The sequence below is a fragment of the Pristis pectinata genome, chromosome 19 (assembly GCF_009764475.1).
Source record: "Pristis pectinata isolate sPriPec2 chromosome 19, sPriPec2.1.pri, whole genome shotgun sequence".
NCBI lineage: Eukaryota > Metazoa > Chordata > Chondrichthyes > Rhinopristiformes > Pristidae > Pristis > Pristis pectinata.
This window is the reverse complement of record NC_067423.1, coordinates 12,821,286-12,840,456: the sequence shown is the minus strand read 5'-3', so window position 1 is coordinate 12,840,456 and position 19,171 is coordinate 12,821,286. Positions and strand designations below refer to the sequence as shown.

Below are 19,171 nucleotides of genomic sequence, written 5' to 3'. Positions count from 1 at the left end.
AATCCCTTTTTAAATCAGTACTGCCATTGTTGGTGTTCCCTGGAACTTAAGATATTTTGTGCCTTTGAGGAAAATTCTGCCATTGCATTTTGAACGCACTCAAAGTAACATTGCAATGATGTGATATTTCTCAAGATAGTACTTATGCATTGCGTCCTGGTTGCAGTCAGGCTAACCTTTCATTTCAGTCCATTTCTAGATCTGATGTATGGGATCCTTTTGCTGATTAGAATTTTTGCTATTAAGTTGACAATACAGTTGACACATTTCAAAAATGTTTGCTTTGCTCTTCTAGTTTTTCATTTTGTTGTCCAACTGTGATTTTTGTTGTTGCTTGCAAAGTGCTATTGGGGGTGGCTTGCCTCTAATCCATTTTTTTTTTATCTCCTTTGGTTAACATGAAGTAATGTGTTAGTGCACAGCACCATACTTTCAGCGTTAATATTTTGGCCTGATAAATATCTAAAGTTGTAGAATCTATTTATTCCTTTGTGTCATGTAAAATACTTGCTTTTCAAAGTAAATTTTGTAGTGCGTAGGGAATGAAACTATTACACCCAGTCACTGATACCCATCAGGAGTAATAACGGGCAGTGTGAATCTCCCTCCACTTTTCTCCAAAAGCATACGTGCCACACCAAAATCTTAATAAAGAGCCACCTTCTGCATGAATGCAGCAGTGACATTTCTCATTTCTGATATCATTACTAAATTACTTGTGGGCACTGCCAATTTGTACTAAAAATGCCCAAGATCACCACTGTTAGGAATTTTATAATTAGCAAGTGATTAAAGGAGAGCTCTAATTTGATTTGGTTCTTGACTTGAAAGTGTATGTCATATACAAAAATACTACGTCACTGAGAGCTAGTGTGTTTCATCTTTTTAATAGTGAAGAATCAACATGGATCAAAGCTCATCTTTGCCATTTACATTTGAAAATGTGATATTTTATTGCATTAAAAATAACATTTAAATGCAAGTTCTTGGTGTCTTAATAAGATTAAACAACACTTTTCAATAATCTTGAACTTTTCAATCTTCAGCAGCAACAATTGTAATCTTTAATTATTTTTGTAAGCATTCTTTCAAGTGACATTTTTGCAACGGTTAACAAACATCAAAGTTACTGTATTTTGATAAAATGTCATTCTATCTGTTACTCTCGGACACAATACATTTTTTGTTATCAATCTTTAGTTTGTCAGAAATTTATTGAAACAATAAAGTAGATGTGGAAAGACAAATTATGTTGCACCTAGATGTGGATGCCAAATAAGATACCAAATTGAACCTAATGGGCCATACTGTAGTGGTATTATATTTTAGCACGTCTTAATAACGCAATAACCAACTCCATGACAATGTGAACTTTCCTCAGGTGAATTTATATATGTTTGTGAGAAACAAGCACGATGAATGTGAACAAGAAACAAAGTTTTTAATTGCTTTTTCCCCTACGTGGTATTATACGCTTTTCCATGTCAGATAAGTTGTATAGATTTTAGAGAAATATGTGATCTCAAACAGTGATATAGCAGTTACATAAAAATTCTGGAGCTAATGTTTTCTACCCTCAGTTGAATAAGACAGACTGGATTTGGAAAAGACTTTGCAAATTGCTTCCCTGAATCCACAGAAAATTTGAGAGCATCCTGTGCCAGCTTGCCATGTTCAAATTAACTGCATCCTTACATCACAGACAAATCACCACAATACTTAAGTTATAACAGTGATATAGCAGTTACATAAAAATTCTGGAGATAATGTTTTCTACCCTCAGTTGAGGCTGTCTGTGATGTTGCAGGGGTTGAGAGAGAAAGTAAATCAAGGCTTTTCATGAACAGGAAGCCATTTACAAACTTCTGTCATTCCAACTGCAACTTGATTTTTTTTTAATCATTTTTTATCTTAAAATATTTAATGCATTAGTGTCTGTTCTTGTATTGAGAAATACCTGTCATGTCTAAAGTCTAATTTGACAACTTCAGTTTTACAAGCCACAAGATGTATGAAGGAATGGTCATCCTGGAAATGATAGTGGGAAAAATAATGAAATGCTGCCAATATCGGAAAATATCCTGTCATAGTTGGTCATGATCTCATTTTTGCTGTAAGAAAGCAGAGCAAACACTTTTTCTTCAACTCCAGTATGAAATGTATAATTAATTTTTAAACAATTGGAAGTATTTGTTCTATTTTGTGGTCTTGGATTATGTGGCTCTTTAATACATAGCCAATTATGGTTGCTTCAGAGCTTGTGCTGCTTTTGCCCTGCTTATTTTTTTCTCTGTTGTTGTTCCTCTCTGCAGTTACTAATGAGGAGGTCAGAAAACAAATTTCCCAAGAGCTGGCTCAAGAACGGGCAAGACAAGATTTGAACTTGCAGAAGAGGTTTGTGCACTACATCTGTCATCCTCCCATGAATTCTGCAAACATAATATTGGGTGTTTTTTTTTTGTCATTTACGTGCCCTTCACTTGTCAAATAGAATACACCTTTGAAAACAGAAATTAATAATTTTACTTGCTGCTGTATATACATTCATAAAATCATACAGCACAGAAATTGGCCCTTTTGGCCCACTTCATTAATGCCAACTCTGATGCCTATAAACACTAATCCCATTTGCCTTCATTAGGCCCATTATCCCTCAGCACCTTTCATATTCAAGTACCTGCCCAAACGCTTTTTGAACATTGTAATTGTAACTGCCGCCACCACCTGCTCTGGCAGCTTATTCCATATATTCACCATTCTCTGTTTGGGGAAGAAATGTTACAAGTGTAAATTAGTTATTACAAAGGTTACTCCTCAAATTTCTTTTAAATTTCACCCCTCTCACCTTAAACCTGGGCCCTCGAGTTCTAGACGTCCCTGCCCTGGGGAAAAGGATTCTGATGATATATGCCCTCATATAAACTTCCAAGATCTCCTTAAAGCTATGGCCCTCCAGTCCAGGCAACATCCTGGTGAATTTATTCTGCACCTTCTCCATTGTTACCACATCCTTTCTTAGAGTGGTGACTAGAACTGTGCACAATACTCCAGAATGCAGTCTAAACAATATTTTCTTCAGCTGCAACATGATATCCCAATTCTCAGTGCCTTGGCCAATGAAGGCAAACATACCAAATGCCTTTCTCACTTCCCTATCCACCTGTGTTGTCAGTTTCGGCAAGCTGTGGTTTTGCATCCAAAGGTCTCTTTGTATATCAATGCTCCTAAGGTCCCTGCCGTTTACTCGGTATGTCCTACCAAAATTTGACTTTCCAAGGTGCATTACCTGACACTTGTGTGGATTAAATTCTATCTGCCACTACTGTGCCAAACTTTCCAGCTGATCAATGTCTAACTATATCTTTAAACAACTTTCTTTGCTATCTCCGAGTCCTGCCGCACATCATTTGTTACAGACTTCCAGTCAGAAAAACACCCATCCACCACTAACCTCTGCCTCCTATCACCAATCCTATTGTCAATCTTTGCATGAATAAAATTGAAAGACTACTATTTTGATGTGGTTTAAACATTGTCATCTTGTACTCTATTAAACAATTGAATTTCTTTTTGAAAGCTATTTGATGTTTGATTTGTAGTTTGCACTAAATTTCAAACTAATTTACAATGCTGACTTCACACTAATTTACCGTTGGAAATATTTTGGTAAGTGCATGAGAGGTTTGATAATGTTCTATATAAATGCAGGTTATGTTTCTTTTTGTCGTCATACATATCATCAAATGTTTCAGGCTGTTTTACTGGTAAACTGTCATTGCAGGTGAGCATGGTTCACTTCAGCTTCCCTATCTAGATCCAGTTATTAAATTGCATAGTTGGGTGGTCAGTTCAGATGCCTTCATTTGTACCATAACTCAGCATAGAAAAATAATAATAATTGGTTACTTTTACCCTTCATTGTATTGTATATAATAATGAAATGATGAGCTCAAAATTGTAAAATTTTAATCTCCTAGCCCAGTACAAGGAGTTAATCATGTTTGAGCCTTGCTGTTGAATGGTGTTGTTTTCATTACTTTATACTATATTTCAGGTTACAGCATGCATTATTGCAGAAAGAAAGGCTTACACTTGGATGGCAACTTCTCAAAGCAGTTTAGAACATAGAGTGTTACAGCACAGTGCAGGCCCTTCGGCCCACGATGTTGTGCCGACATCCTGCTCTAAGATCTATCTAACCCTTCCCTCCCACACAGCCCTCTATTTTTCTATCATTCAGCTGGCTATCAAAGAGTCTCTTAAATGTCCATCATGTATCTGCCTCCACAACCTCTGCTGGCAGCGCGTTCCATGTGCCCACCACTCTCTGTGTGTTAAAAAAAAAACTTACCTCTGACGTCCCCACTGTGCCTTCCTCCGCTCACATTAAAATTATGCCCCCTTGTTCTACCCATTTTCGCCCTGGGAAAAAGTCTCTGACTGTCTACTCGATCAATACCTATCATCTTGTACACCTTTATCAAGTGACCTCTCATCCTCCTCCTCTCCAAAGAGAAAAGCCCTAGCTCACTCTACCCATCCTCATTTGTACAAAGAATTTTGTTCATGCCATTTTTCTTCACGGCCTCCTATATAAACAAATGAAATGAATGATCACTCAACTTAAATTTGATAGATTAAGGGGAAAATATTGGCCAACAGACCAGAAAAAAGAAACAATTCAAGAGACAGTGGAAAAACTGTTCATGTAGGTGAGGTGAAGAAAAAATTTATTTCAATCTGGCATTAACTGTTATTGGACCATAACTTAATAATTGACAGGACATTAAATTGTTGCTTGAAAAGGAGGAATATTGGAGAAGAAGCAGGCATGTTAGATTTGCCAGTTGTGTGGAGAAAAATTAGAATGCAGTTTCAGACTTGAGGAGCTCAGATTTGTCCTTTGCTCAAATCTGTAACTGCATGAATTTCTGAATTTTCTGCATGTAAAGTCTTGCAACTATTAGCTTTCACCTGGATACCCAAAATAGACAGATGGAGCTTCTGCTTAATGTTTCTTCCAAAGATTTCCTCGGTGTACCACTCTTTGTATTTAGAACCCATGCCATGCTGATGGAGGCAAGTTTGCTTTGCAGCCAAGCAAAACTAATGTCTCTGGAACCAACTTCAAGACTAATCAACAAGTTGGTGTCACAAAGAGGAAGTAATGGGCAGTTTCTGGTTATTTATCTTCTTCGTTCAATTAAGTTAGATTTAGAAATTGTATGCCTCATAATGTGATCATGGCAATATAAAAAGGTGGTTCATATTTTCAAATGTTATTGATTACTAGGAACCATATTTCAAATAAATAACATATATCATCTTGTTTATGTTATGTTGAAGTTAAAAAAAACTGCACACTTTTTTGTAAGCAGCTATAAATGCAAACTAAATATTACTAATGGAACAAAAAAGTGATTTAGAATTTTAATAAAATATAAAATCAGCCAGGTTGCAGGCTGCAACCAATATATAAAATTATTTTAATATTGAAATTGTCTGAATAAACTGAAAAGGTGCCAGTATATTTATTGAAGCAATGTCGGGAAGCTACAACAGTCCTGTTTGTGAGTGCTATGACTCAAGAATAGAAATGTTCATTCTTGCTGCATGGTTGTAAGCTAGCTATTAAAGAAGGAATTATTAATTCCACTGTAACTTGGTGATTTGACAAATGTTTATCATTTTATATGCCTATGTATTTTTTTAAATGGTTAATTAATTGGGAAGGATTTTTTTGCTCTTTTTTTCCCCCCCTTGAGCCTTCCTGTCTGCTAGTTCTCAGCCTCAAATCACTGATAGGAAAATGGAAAATGAAGCAAGTCAGGCGGTATGTGTGGAAAGAGAAACAGAGTTAACATTTTGGGACAAAGATCCTTCATTGGAATTGCTTAATTTATAAACAGTTCTGAAAGATTACCTGAAATGTTAATTCTATTTTTCTTTTCGCAAATCCAGTACTGCCTCACCTACTGATTGACTTCAGCAATTTCAGATTTCCAATATCTATGACGTTTTGATATACAGGGCTCTTATTTGTAGGTTCCCGGTATTTTCTTGCCTCTCTTCCACCACCATGGCCTCCACCTTTCTCTGTCCACTCCTTTCTGCCATTAAAATCACCCACCTCATCCCAATTAAGTTAGATTTAGAAATTGTACGCCTCGTACTATGACCATGGCAATATATAAAGGTGGTTCGTATTTTGGATTATCTCTGCATTACATCCTTGACAACATAACTAAGATCATGATACCCAAGTATGCTTATATAATATTGGGAAATGGGAATGAATCCTTTTAAGAGTTTAAAATGTTGCTAATTGGAAATGAGTTCCAAGCTATAATATAAATATATGGATTTTTGTATCATTTTTCAAACTTTAAATTTTGAGTGTCACATAAAATTTAAATCATCAGAAGGGAGGTCACATTTCCTGTGGGTAAATGCATTTAACTTACAGCACCTGTTCTTGTCCACGCTATCACAATATTTCAACAGCACCTGGCAGATGCCACTCAGTTTCCAAGTACTAGTCTGCTGTCAGAGAAAAAGAAAATGGACCTTTCAAAATATAACAAGCAGGCATATTCTGGATTGAGAAAGCATTTTGATAGCGTAAGACAGAAGTCCATTGTGTCTCATTTAATATTCATAAACAGTCCCATTTGATCCAGGCAATGTTTAATCCCTTATGAACTATGCATCACAGTTATTTTGTGTTTGCTTATCCTCTATCAGTTGTATATATTAAAAACCCTAATTATGCATTCAGGGTCTGCACTTGAAGACTTAAAGATTAGTCTCAGAAACAGTCTTTCAGTTAAGATGTTAAACTTTATACAGTAAAATTTCAATAATCCGGCACTGTTGGGACTTTGGTAATGCCGGACCAGCAGATTTTCCAGACAATTGCATGTTACACACACAATTTTATTTCACATTTTTTTTACATGTTAAGCAGTAATATAATATTTTCAGTGAACCTGCTGAGTTTAAATGGAGCTGGAAATATACCAGCACTCCAGACCCTGGCTTTGGCTGCAAACCTAAAAAAAAACGTTCCTGACCCCTTGTCATCTGGACCCATGACTTCTGGCCATACTCTGCTTATACTCTGAAATCTTGGCTCATGTCCTGGACTGTCAGTGAGCCAAACACTGCACCTTAAGGATTTTTGATGCCAGATTATTGAAGTTCCACTGCACCTCTGCTCATTGTACAGACGGGCATTAGTGATCCCATGCCTCTATTTATAGAACAAAATATTTCATGTTATCCTGTTTCATATTTCTATGTTAATACAATTGTATAAATCAGGATAGCTGTTGCATTACTTTAAAATGTCAATTGCTGGAATTCAAAATTTTATTTATGTGAAGCACTTGGAAATATAGAATGCCATCCTCATTGACACATTAATTCTGCATCCCATGGTCTTTTTCAATATGTCCCTTCCATCCACTGAAAATGATAAGAGATGACACTTGTATCACAGGGGATTCGTTTCTGTCCATTTGTTTAAGCAATTAAGAAAAGTAATTTGTACCCCACAATTCCAGATTTAGCTCCATGCCGTTATAGTTATTGCATGTTACTCAATTTATTTGGGACTTGTATAGCAACTAAGAAGTTGAGTGTCAATTTTCAGTGTACAGTGGGAAGTTATCTTGAGGGAATGATGTTTTAAGGTAGCAGGCGATTGAGATAAAATATCAATAACCAGAACTTGTTTTTTTTTTAAAATGAAGTTGTCATGAAGAATTCAGAAGGACATCTGGCTTTTGTAGTCAGAACAAAATAAAATTCTACAGAATGAAATAGGAAATACGAGCATTAAAAGTAAATTGTCTAAACTGCAACAAAAATGTCATTATTTAACAGCAGGTAACAGTTTATTTCACCATCACAAGCAATGAAGTATGCAGCCTATTTCAGAGGCATTGCCAGAACTTGGAAAATCTGCAGTCAGGAAAGCGTTCAAAGCAATTTTTATTAATTGCTTTGAAGTCCTGATGAAGGGTCTCAGCCCAAAACGTCGTTGGCTGCTTATTTCCCTCCATGGATGCTGCCTGACCTGCTGAGTTCCTCCAGCACTTTTTGTGTATTGCTCCAGATTCCAGCATCTGCAGAGTGTTTTGTGTCTCAATTTTTATTAAGTTCCAAGTTTGCTTTCTCTGTCCAGTCTTAATCCAATCTTGATGAAAATTAGTTATTCAGCTGTTGATAAACGGAATTCTGTGAATTAAGTCTGACTATAGAGGGATTGTACTGCAGGACCACTGGAGTATGAAAACAGCATATTTGGATCCAGTTGTTTGATGTGAAGTTGTGACATTTTCACTTCAGGAAATGATTACTAGTTATGGTTGATAGTGGGCAGGCAATGATCTCAGTACCTAGGAGTGAAAAATCTAAATGAAAGGCCTGTGTTTTCATATTTGCACGTAACTTTTGCAAACTTGCTAATGAACAAATTAAGCTAATAAGAAAAGAACCTGCACTTCCCAATGGAAGAAATGGTAAGACAGAAACAAAAATAATGTTAATGGAAAATTGTTCACTTATTCAAAAATCATTTTGTGTTGGATGGATTTAATTTCTTCCTGTGTGCACCTGGATTTCATACGAAAGTTCTTTCAGGTATCTGTGCTAGCTCAGATAGCTATGTAATCTAAACAGCTGTAAATCAATCCATTGTTTGTATCACGGATCTTAAGTGTTGGATGAATATTGGACCAGTGGAGGATTTTTACTTTAAATCAAGTCAGTTTGGATTATTCTGCTCCTGTATTTACAAACCTGCTCAATAGCTAAGACATCCAATATTCAAAACAGTATCTTTGCCTTGACTGCTGCAATGGTCTGAAATCTGCTTTTGAAATTTGTTTTTCCTTAACGAAGGCAAAGCGTTTAAAAATTGGTTTTAATCAGTTTTTTGTTGTATATCTTCTTCAATTTTTTGAAAGGTTATGAAAGTATTAAGGGCAGCAGCTAGTATTTGTGAAACTGAGTGTAATTTCTAATCATTCAGAAGCAAAAAACTGCAGATGCTGGAAATCTACAATGCAATCAGAAATGCTGCAAGTCAGTGGATCAAGCAGCATTGGCAGAGAGAGAGATAATTTTATCTTTGTTTAATATTCCACATATGCTGTCCGACTTGCTGAATATTTTCAATATTTTCTATTTATAATTGTAATCTGTATTAGGTTTACCTTAGAGTTCAAAAATACTGGAATATATTATGAAATCATATGAACAGTGGAAAATTAAAGTTTTGCATATATTTTAAAGTCCTCCCCAGCTTTGTCTCTTGATGCAGCTTCTGAAGATAATTGGGTAGTAAACTGATCCACTTTAATTTACACTTTCTTTGATTCTTTTGCAATTTAGAATCCAAGTATTCAATCTCAATTGGTTTTCCTATCCCCACATGCCCGATTTCTCTTGCTGCAACATAATTGCTTTAGATTTTCATACATGAGTCAAGAGCTCAAATGCAAAGAGACAGTAAACTGTTAATGGCAAGACCCTTGACTGTGTTGATGAGCAGAGGGATCTTGGGGTCCAAGTTCATAGCTCCCTGAAAGTGGCTGCACAGGTTGATAGGGCGGTAAAGAAGGCATATGGCATGTTTGCCTTCGTTAGTTGAGACGTTGAGTTCAAGAGTCAGGAAATTATGCTTCAGCTTTATAAAACTTCAGTTAGGCTGTATCTGAGTATTACATTCAGTTATGGTTGCCCCGTTATAGGAAGGATGTAGTGGCTTTGGAGAGGGTGCAGAAGAGGTTTACCAAGATACTGCCTGGATTAGAGGGCATGTGCTGTGAGGATAAATTGGACAAACTTGGGTTGTTCTCTCTGGAGCAGCGGAGGCTGAGGGGTGATCTGGTGGAGGTTTATAGGATTATGAGAGGCATAGATAGAGTAGACAGCCAGTATCTTTTCCCCAGAGTTGAAGTGTCTAATACCAGAGGGCATGCATTTAAGGTAATATGGGGTAAGTTCAAAGGAGATGTGTGGGGCAAGTTTTTTTACACAGAGAGTGCTGGGTGCCTGGAATGCGCTGCCTGGGGTGGTGGCGGAGGCAAATACTTTTTTTCCCTGTCTGTGTTATATCATCTGCCTTTTGCTTTTTCCTTGATCCACCTTCAATTTACTTTCAGATTTAACTATTCAAGTACTTTCATAACGAACTTCTAATCCTCTTTGCTCTTGTTACTATAGTTCACTTCCCATTCACCCATCACGCATGTCTTCCTGACCTGTTTTGGTTGCGGATATCAACTGCTAATTTCACCTGTTTGAATCTTTGTTCAAAAGAGGAAAAGTATTTTTTTAATAATTTAATATTGTCTTCATGTTTTAATCAGAATCTGAACAGAATTGAATTTTGAGAGGTAGATGTAGATTTTTCACAGAACCTGCACATGAGGAGTACAAATTAAACTCTTCCACTTGACTGACTTTCCTAACTTGTGTTAAGGCTTTTAAAACGTAGCCCCAAAAAATACAGTTATGTTTACTCTCAGTGCAAATTTCTAAATAGTACTATCAAAATAAAAATCTCCTGGGTTACAACACTGGTTGTGCTGATCTTCACATGTCTATCTGAGTGTATTTGAAATGTTGTTCATCGGAACCTGCAACCTTAGTTTTTAAAGATGTTTAATCAATGGACAAACAGAAGTTTATAGCAGTCACCTCTTAAGTTATTGTTATAATTATAGGCTTTCTAAAGTTTACATTTGTGCATTCAAGCATAATCAAGTATTGAAATCTGATTTATTTTTCACATCAAGGCTGTTAATCTGGAACTACAGTAATTTTTTAACAATTTTTTGACATTGGTTTGTAGATTGTTTTATACAGGAAACCTTTTTGACCTTTGTTGGAATTATAACTTCAAGGTGACAGGCCTTATTATTTCAAGATAAGTCCTGTGACTTATTAGAATGGAGTTTGTGTCAGGATCAGGAGAGCCCCATTTATTTCAATAACTTGAGAACTACTTCTCAAGGCCTAGTCAAATTGATGTTAATAAAGAGTTTACCTTTTGCTATTTCTGATTAGTTGCAATTGTGTAAACTTCAGCTTTTAATCCCTTGACAATTGTCTCATTCATTAAATCAAGGCAACAAAGAAGCTTTATGGTGTTGTATTTGAGAGAAGAGTGAATCTATAGATTCCAGTGTCAACAGGATCAACGTGACACTGAATTGAGGAGGCTTTGCTGCAAGTGATGAACTACCCAATTAACTGATGCATGCCACATGCTGAAAGGATTAAATTTTCCAGGGGCATGGTACTCTGCAAATGTGTCAATAAATGATTCCATATAATAGACAGCATTCATCTTTGTAGTGAGGAGGCAGCTGGAAACAGCAGCAGATGGTGCTATGCCTCATGAACTTAAAGATGAGCTCTGTGTCTGGTCGTTGTCGTGTAACTGTGACTGCATTGAGATCTGCTGAGGAATTTTCTCTGGCCCAGCAGAGCAACACACACACCTAAAGTGGAACATGTAGCTGAAGAAAACATGCAGCAGAACTTGTTTTGCAGATGAGTGGTACTCTGCATTTAAACAACGGAGGGAGGCAATCACTTGAGAAAGTACTTGAACTAGGTTCTAACATTGGCTTGTGTAACCCTTCAAATGGCCACAGAGTCAACAGTGTTGTACGTGAAAATGCAAAATAGCGCCTCAGGTTCAGCAGTAAAAGTACAAGATGCAAAAACATAATTTAAAAGTTCATATAAAATATAGATTTTCACCCTTGGATCTTTAAATATTGGCAGTTTATGGGATGATTCCATAAATTTTTTTATTCATTTGTACCCAACAAAATTTCCAAAAGTGACAGAAAATTCTAGGGGAACATTTTTCTGTATTTGTTGACTTCCTGAAAAGGCAGCTTTCTTCTTTTGAATGTGATACTGTCTTGCACAAGCCCTTATCCTTGGAGAATACTGGAATAAAGTCTGTGTGACGTGATTTAGCTCTTCCTTCAACAAATCTCTGGCAGCATAGCAGCAATTGCAGACAGCCCTTAAACAAGTTGGTGTCTAAGTCCTGGAACACCCAACCAAAAAAGTATGTGGGAGTACCTTTGCTGAGGGACTGCACCAGTTCAAGTATGTGGCTCACCACCAATTTAGGAGCAATTAAGGATTGGCAAAAAATGCTGGCATTGGTGAAGACACCCAGATCCAGAAAAATAATTTTAAAAATGAATTCAAGGGAAGCTGTCACCACATACTTTGGGTTCCCAGAGAGCCACAAACATGTTCTAATCATCATTTATTTCAAGTTATTTTCTGCCAATTGTCCCTGGCATCTTTTAAGCTTTGATCCATTATTTTAATATTTTTATTCATGTTACATGATGTGGCTAGCTGGCAAACACTAGCATTTATTCACCAACATTAAATGCTCTAGAGAAGTTAGTTGTGGGTCATCTTAAACTGCATGGTGTGTGGCTTGGTGGTTGTAGTGTTCCTATGCACCTGCTGCTCTTTTCTAGTGGTAGAAGCTGCTGTTTTTATGAGGTACTGTTGGTGTCGCCTCACTGAGAAACCAAGTGCAATACAGCCATTGTGTGCTGGTGATGAAGTGCCTGAGTGTTTAAGGTGATGGATGGATATCAAATAAGCAAGATGCACTGTTCTGGATAATGTTGAGTTTCTTCACTGTTGGAGTTTCATTCATCCTGGCATACAGAGAGTATTTCACCACACTTCTGATTTGGAGTAGAGATGCTAGAAATGCTTTTGGAGCTGTGGGGGCTGGTGTCAGGAGCTGAGTCACACTGAAGAATACCCAACCTCTGACTCCTCTTATGGCCACTGATACTATTTGAAGACATTATTTGAGATTTATTAATTGTTTTTTACATTATGATGCAATAAAGAATTAAGTTGATTAAGTGGGATTAGTTGCACAGCTAATTAAATACATATATATAAATACAGCTATAAATATAAACCATGACATGGGATTTCTTGGAACATTGCAACCTAATGAGCAATTCTCAATTCTGACATCTATGCTATCACTTTATTTATTCTTCTGCACTTTTTTTTCCATCTTTTTACCATACCACTTCCATTGGCACTCAGTGAGTCAAATGGTGCCAGTGGCTAGCTGATTTGTGATACACTGATCCATTCTTCATATTGAGCTTGAACATGATGATTACTTATAACTCCCAGGTGAGAATACAGCAAAGACAACAATGTGCTTATTTCAGAGCAGCACCAGGGAGTTTACACTTAATTTAATAGACAACCTATCAATTGTTCACCATTGAAAATGGTTAACAGGAATAGAGAAGAGGCCCGGTAGGAAGTAAGTGTTTGATACAGCTACTTCCCAGGCAAGGGAAGAAGGTGGAAGCCTGAGGTAAGGGACGAACACCATTGCATTTGTATTTGAATTTCAAGTTGAAATGGTTATTGGTGAATTCATTAAAGCTAATCTGCATATTTATCTGTCTTCCATTTACTCTTTCTTTTTTGGGGGTGGGGTGGGGTGGGGTTATGGGCAAGGCCAGCATTTATTACCCATCATTAAAAGTCCTTAAGAAAGAGGTAATGAACCACCTTAGACTAAACTGATGCAGTCCTCATGGTTGCTGTTGGGTAGATATTACAAGATTTAGACCCAACTAGGATTTAAGAATGACAATTTATTTCCAAATCAGGATGGTGTGCGACTTCAAGGGGAGCATGCAAATAGTATTATTTTGCATCAAGTACCCTTGTCCTCTACAGTGATAGAGATTGTAGATTTGGGGGTACAGTTTCCTAGATGACCCTTTACAAATGTATTGTTTATCCCTTTATTGTTGTATAGTACGATATCAAATATAGCCTATTCTCTAGTTGGTTGCTTAACATACTGATCAACTTATTATTTTGTAGTCCTGTCATATCTAGTTGGGAATTGTGGTAGACAGTAATGCAAGAAATGCAACGGGCTGCTCTGTGAACACCCTCATCTTCAGCAATGGTGGGGCCCTGCATGTGAGTGCCCCAGACAAGGCTAAAACATTTGTAGTCATGTCGAGCCATATTTGCTGAATGGGATATCCAACTATGTTTTCTCTTAAGATCCCCACCATCATTAGGCGCTAGTCCTAGCCAGTTTGATTCTTTCAATATAATATCATGAAAAGGTTGAGAGCACTGTATACATCCAAGTCTGTGGTACCAGACAGCATCTTGGTTGTAACACTAAAGAATTCTGCTCCCAAATAAGTTGTGCCTCTAACTAAGCTGTTCCAGCAGAGATGGAGCATGAACATCTAACCAATAAACTGGAAAAGTTGCCCACGTATGTCCAATTTACAAATAACAGGATAAATGTGATCCAGCTCATTGCTGCCCAATTAGTCGCCTTTCTATCATCAGCCAAGTGGTGGAGAATGCTGTCAATAGTGACATCAAACATGTTGTATTTGTACTTTCAAAAGGCCTTTGATAAAGTGTCACATGGATTTATCAAATAAAATAAGAAAGAATGGATTGATTGTTTAATGGACAGAAAATGGGGATTAGAAATAAGAGTCACTTTCAGGTTGAGAGGCTTTGACTAGTGTGGTACCAGAGAGGTTGGTGCTGGGGCCCCAGCTGTTCACATACTATTTTGATTATTTATCTGACAGCACCGTAATGTATCCAAGTTTACTGATGATACAAAGCTGGGTGCCAGTGTGGGTTGTGAGGAGAAGAGGGGCATCAGGAATATAAAGACAGATCAAGTTAATGGGGAGGACATGGCATTTGGTGTACAATATCGGAAAAATGCGGTCAAAGCACTTTGGTTTAAAAAGAATTTGGTTTGAAAAGAATTTGATGTGAAAATGATCTGTGTGTCAACAGAAATTCACTTGTGAGTACAGGGAACAATGAGGAAGCCAGACATAGCAAGATGATTTTTGACAATGGGAGTAGAGACATTTTACTGCAGATATATAGGACCCTGGTGAGACCGCACCTGGAATTTTGGTCACCTATCTGATCTCCCTACCCAAAGAAGAAGCGGTGTACACTGCAAATCTGGGGAAAAAAACACAATGCTTGAAATACTGGCAAGCTATTACCTGTGGAGAGATAAACAGATCTTCAGTTTGATGATCCTTCATTAGCACCAGGAGAAGGCAGGAAATAGGCATGCTTCAAGCAGCAGGGATGAGAAAGAAATGGAGAGAACCAAAGGAAGATCTGCATTTGGGTGGCGATGAAGAAAAAATGGATCAGTGCCGGCCAAGAGAAGATGACAAAGGTCTGCCACTGTAGTCAATCTGTTTGGAGGAGGCACAAATAGAGGCAAATCAGAGGAGAGAAGGAAAGGCACAATGCTAGAACTGAGATGCAGAAGATAATAGCTGCTGGAAATACAAAATGCGGGAGAAGCCCTGAAGGTGAATGAACGTGTTTTTATAATGTTGTTTGTTATGCTCCAAGTTCCCGGTCATTTAAGTGTCCTGCTACTCCCTAAACTAGGAAAGCACACCTGCCTTTTAATTGTAAAAGTGTTTGTGAAATAATGTAGTATTCTGCTATTTCCTTGCCTAAAAGACCATTTCACTACCATGGAATTTTTCAGTTTAAAAATGTAGATCACGTAAATATGGGTAGATTCCTATCTGTGTATAATATAGAAGTCCAGGTAATGGCAACCTTCAATATTTGCAAATTTAAAGTCATGGCAATTCGTGTTCCTTGCAGTTAACATTGACCAGAATGATTCTTTGCCCCACAGAGTTTTTATTACATGAGGGAGGGACCATGAGATCAAGAGAAAATAGAAAATCAAAGAAGTGCTGTTTTTTTCCATTTTCTTCTAATTGGGAATGCATTGAACTAAGGGCTGGATGACTGCTCTTTTACTTCAACTGAGGACTTTGACCACATTCTGAGGAAATAAGTGTTTAGCTCCATTTATTTAAAACAAACCATTCTGAGCATCTCATATATTCAAGGAATTAGATTTTGTCATTGCCTTAATTCTGCTGTCCACCACATGATGAGTTTCAATTCAGGGTTTGTTATAATTAAAACTAAGTTCAGGAACAAGTTCTTGCTGGATTATGCCTTGTCTGCTGTTTTGAAGATAGCTTGGCTTAGAGTTGTTTTGATATATTGTTATCTACCCACACTAGCTGTTTCTTTACGGTATATGACTTGGAGGTAGAACAATTTGCTTATTGCTGTTTTGGACACCAGGCAATAAAAGAAGCCCACTAAGACCAATGGAATTAAGCTTCCATGACCTGAAAATTGAACTTGAAAAGATATCCCTCCAAATGAGTTATCTATGTGATGCATATATTAACGTGAAAAAATTGATATCCACAGAGGGTAGTGCAAGGTTCTCATTCATGCATATGCATGTTGATTCTGTTCAATATGTTTTAACAGAAAGCAGAAAAAATAGGATAAATGAGCCTCATTAAGAAAGGGAAACCCCCTCGGGGGACACTTGTGAAAAATGAGTCTTTTTGAATCGATAAATCCTAAATCATACTGCTTGAGATATTAATATTCATTTTATATGTATAAAAATCAGTTACTTTAACAAAAAAATAATGAGCCCATTTAATAGTGCTTTAACATGAACATACTGCTTTGGATCAGACAGAAATTTTATTCCATGGGTTAATGATCTGTGTTTATAGTTTTATTGCCAGTGGAAAGTGCTTCATTTTCACAGTCACCATCAAGTTTTGTGCATATGGTTGACTACTGATGGAAGCTGAAAAATGATCCCAAGAAGAGAGATTCTTATTCTGTTTTGCTCCAGCCTTTAGGGACACATGCTTTGGCTTTTCTTTAAACTTCAGCATTGTTGTGAACAGAAACTCATTTGTGATATCACTCAAATTTTGGTGAAAACAACAGCCATCAGTATCCATAAGATAAAGTTTATCCTCCAAGTTTGTTTGTGTTTGTTGCAGGATAGTTATGGGGAAATGAATTTCATAGAAGTTCTCAGTGAAGTGAGCTGAAATATATTCTCCAACGAAGGGGCATGAAAAACTTAAACTCTTGCTTTAATTTTTTTTCTTGTTTCTGCTTCTCTGTCGAAAGGAGGGCTCATATTGGCCACATTTTGAGCCATTCAAGATTCCTGTGTGATTATTGGCTCAATTCACTAGTCTTGTTCGTATCAATGACTGGACATGGCAATAGTCTAATATCTGTAAACCTGCTCTCACCATTTGCACTGGCAAATTTAATGTCTTGGCAATCCTTGCTTCTTGAAGTTAACCAGAATGATTCTTTTCCCTGTAATGTTTTTATTACATGAAGAGCCATCGGCATTTTTTTTACCCAATTGTGGCTGCCATAAATTTAAGGGAGCTGGATTTAGCAATGCAAATGTATGGAAATGGTTTTAGAACAGTGATCTCTCCACTATTTAAAACTGAGCCAAAGAAAGTACCATTTGTCAAACATCAACTTCACTGATATCCTTGCATGATGTAAGGTCACAAGAAATTGGAATCCAAGGTTAGCCATGTAATACTTCAAGCATGTTCTACCACTCATTGAGTTAATGGCTGATCCTCAACCTCTATTCCCCTGTCTCACTTGATCCCATTATCTCTTGGTTTCTTTAACTTCCAAAAATATTATCAGTCCCAGCTTTGAAACATTATGTAATGATTCATAATCTACAACACGTGAGATAGAGAATTTCAAAGACATGCAGTACTTTGAGTGAAGTATCATACTGTGTCTTTGTTACTAACTGCCTCTTGTGTGTTTTTAAAAAAAACATGAAATGGCTTATATTCCCAGGTTCAGTGAAATGATCTTCGTATTAATTATTCTAAGCATTACAATGTAACTCTTTTCCAAATCACGACTGGGTCTGGCTTAAGCCAGTAGTAGCTCCGGAGAATAGAACATAAAATTAGATGCAGAAGTAGTCCACTTTTCTCTTCATAACTTCTCTACAATTCATCAAGATTTTTTTTTTGATTCATACATGGGATGTGGACTCGCAGGCTGAGCCAGGATTTAATCATCCATCCCTAATTGCCCTAGAAGGTAGTGATGAGCTGTCTTAAACCACTGCAGTCCTTGAGGTGTGGGTATACCCACAATACTGTTGGGAAGAGAGCTCCAGGATTTGACCCGGTGATAGTGAAGGAACAGCGAGCATATTTCCAAGTCATGGTGTTGTTTGGCTTTGAGGGTGACTTCCAGGTGGTGGAGTTCCAGTGTTTTTGCTGCCCTTGTCCACCTAGCTAGTAAGAGGTTGTGGGTTTGGAAGGTGCTGTCAAAGGAGTCTTGGTGAGATGCTGTGGTGCATCCTGTACATGGTACAAACTGCTGTTGTTGTGTGTCAGTGGTGGACTGAATGAATAGTTGTGAATGGGGTACCTATTAAGCAGGCTGCTATGTCCTGTATGGCGTCGAGTTTCTTGAGCGTTGTTGAAGCTGCATTCATCCAGGCAAGTGGAGAGTATTCCATTACACTCCTGACTTGAGCCTTGTATATGGTGGGCAGGCTTTTTGGGAGTTAGGAGGTGAGTTACTTGCTGCAGGATTCCTACCCTTCTAATGGCTGATCTTCTGCCTTGGCTCCATTTTCCTACACTATGCACATATCTGCCGATTTCCTTGATAACCAGAAAAGTATTCTTCTCTGCTCTGAATGAATTTGATGGCTGAACCTCCACAGCCCTCAAAGTTGGTGAATCTTTGGGATTCTCCATCTTCTGAGTAAAGGAATTTTTCCTTACATCAGTCCTAAGTCAACCCCTTAATTTGAACTGACCCCCCTACCCCCCAGTTGCAGATGCATCAGCCAGGCGAAATGTCCTCCATATAAGAATTTTGTAGGTTACAATGAAGTTAACTCTCATCCTTGTGGATTTTAGAAAGTATAGTCTACTCAATCTTTGCTCGTAGAGTAAACCTACCACCAAATGGAGCCAGTGTTCTATATCTCCTTTTAAAAGTAAGGAGACCAAAATTATGTACACTGATACAGATGCGATCTCACCGAGGCTGTAATACAGTAGATACAGTGAGATATCTTTACTCGTACACACAAGTAGTCTTGTAATAAAACCAGCATGCTTTTGCCTTCCTGGTTGCTTGCTGCACCTCCATGTTAGCTTCAGTAACTTGTGTAGAAGGATTTCTA

The 19,171-nt window shown here is 37.4% G+C and overlaps 1 protein-coding gene across 1 annotated transcript in view; it reads left to right on the top strand.

The window, feature by feature from the left end:
- Positions 1–19,171, top strand: part of chchd3a (coiled-coil-helix-coiled-coil-helix domain containing 3a) — a 234,943-nt gene that overhangs the window by 63,625 nt on the left and 152,147 nt on the right. Inside the window, exon 3 of the mRNA XM_052034229.1 lies at positions 2,313–2,394. Within this exon, the coding sequence (XP_051890189.1) occupies positions 2,313–2,394 (82 nt within the window). The remainder of the gene's footprint in view (positions 1–2,312; positions 2,395–19,171) is intronic.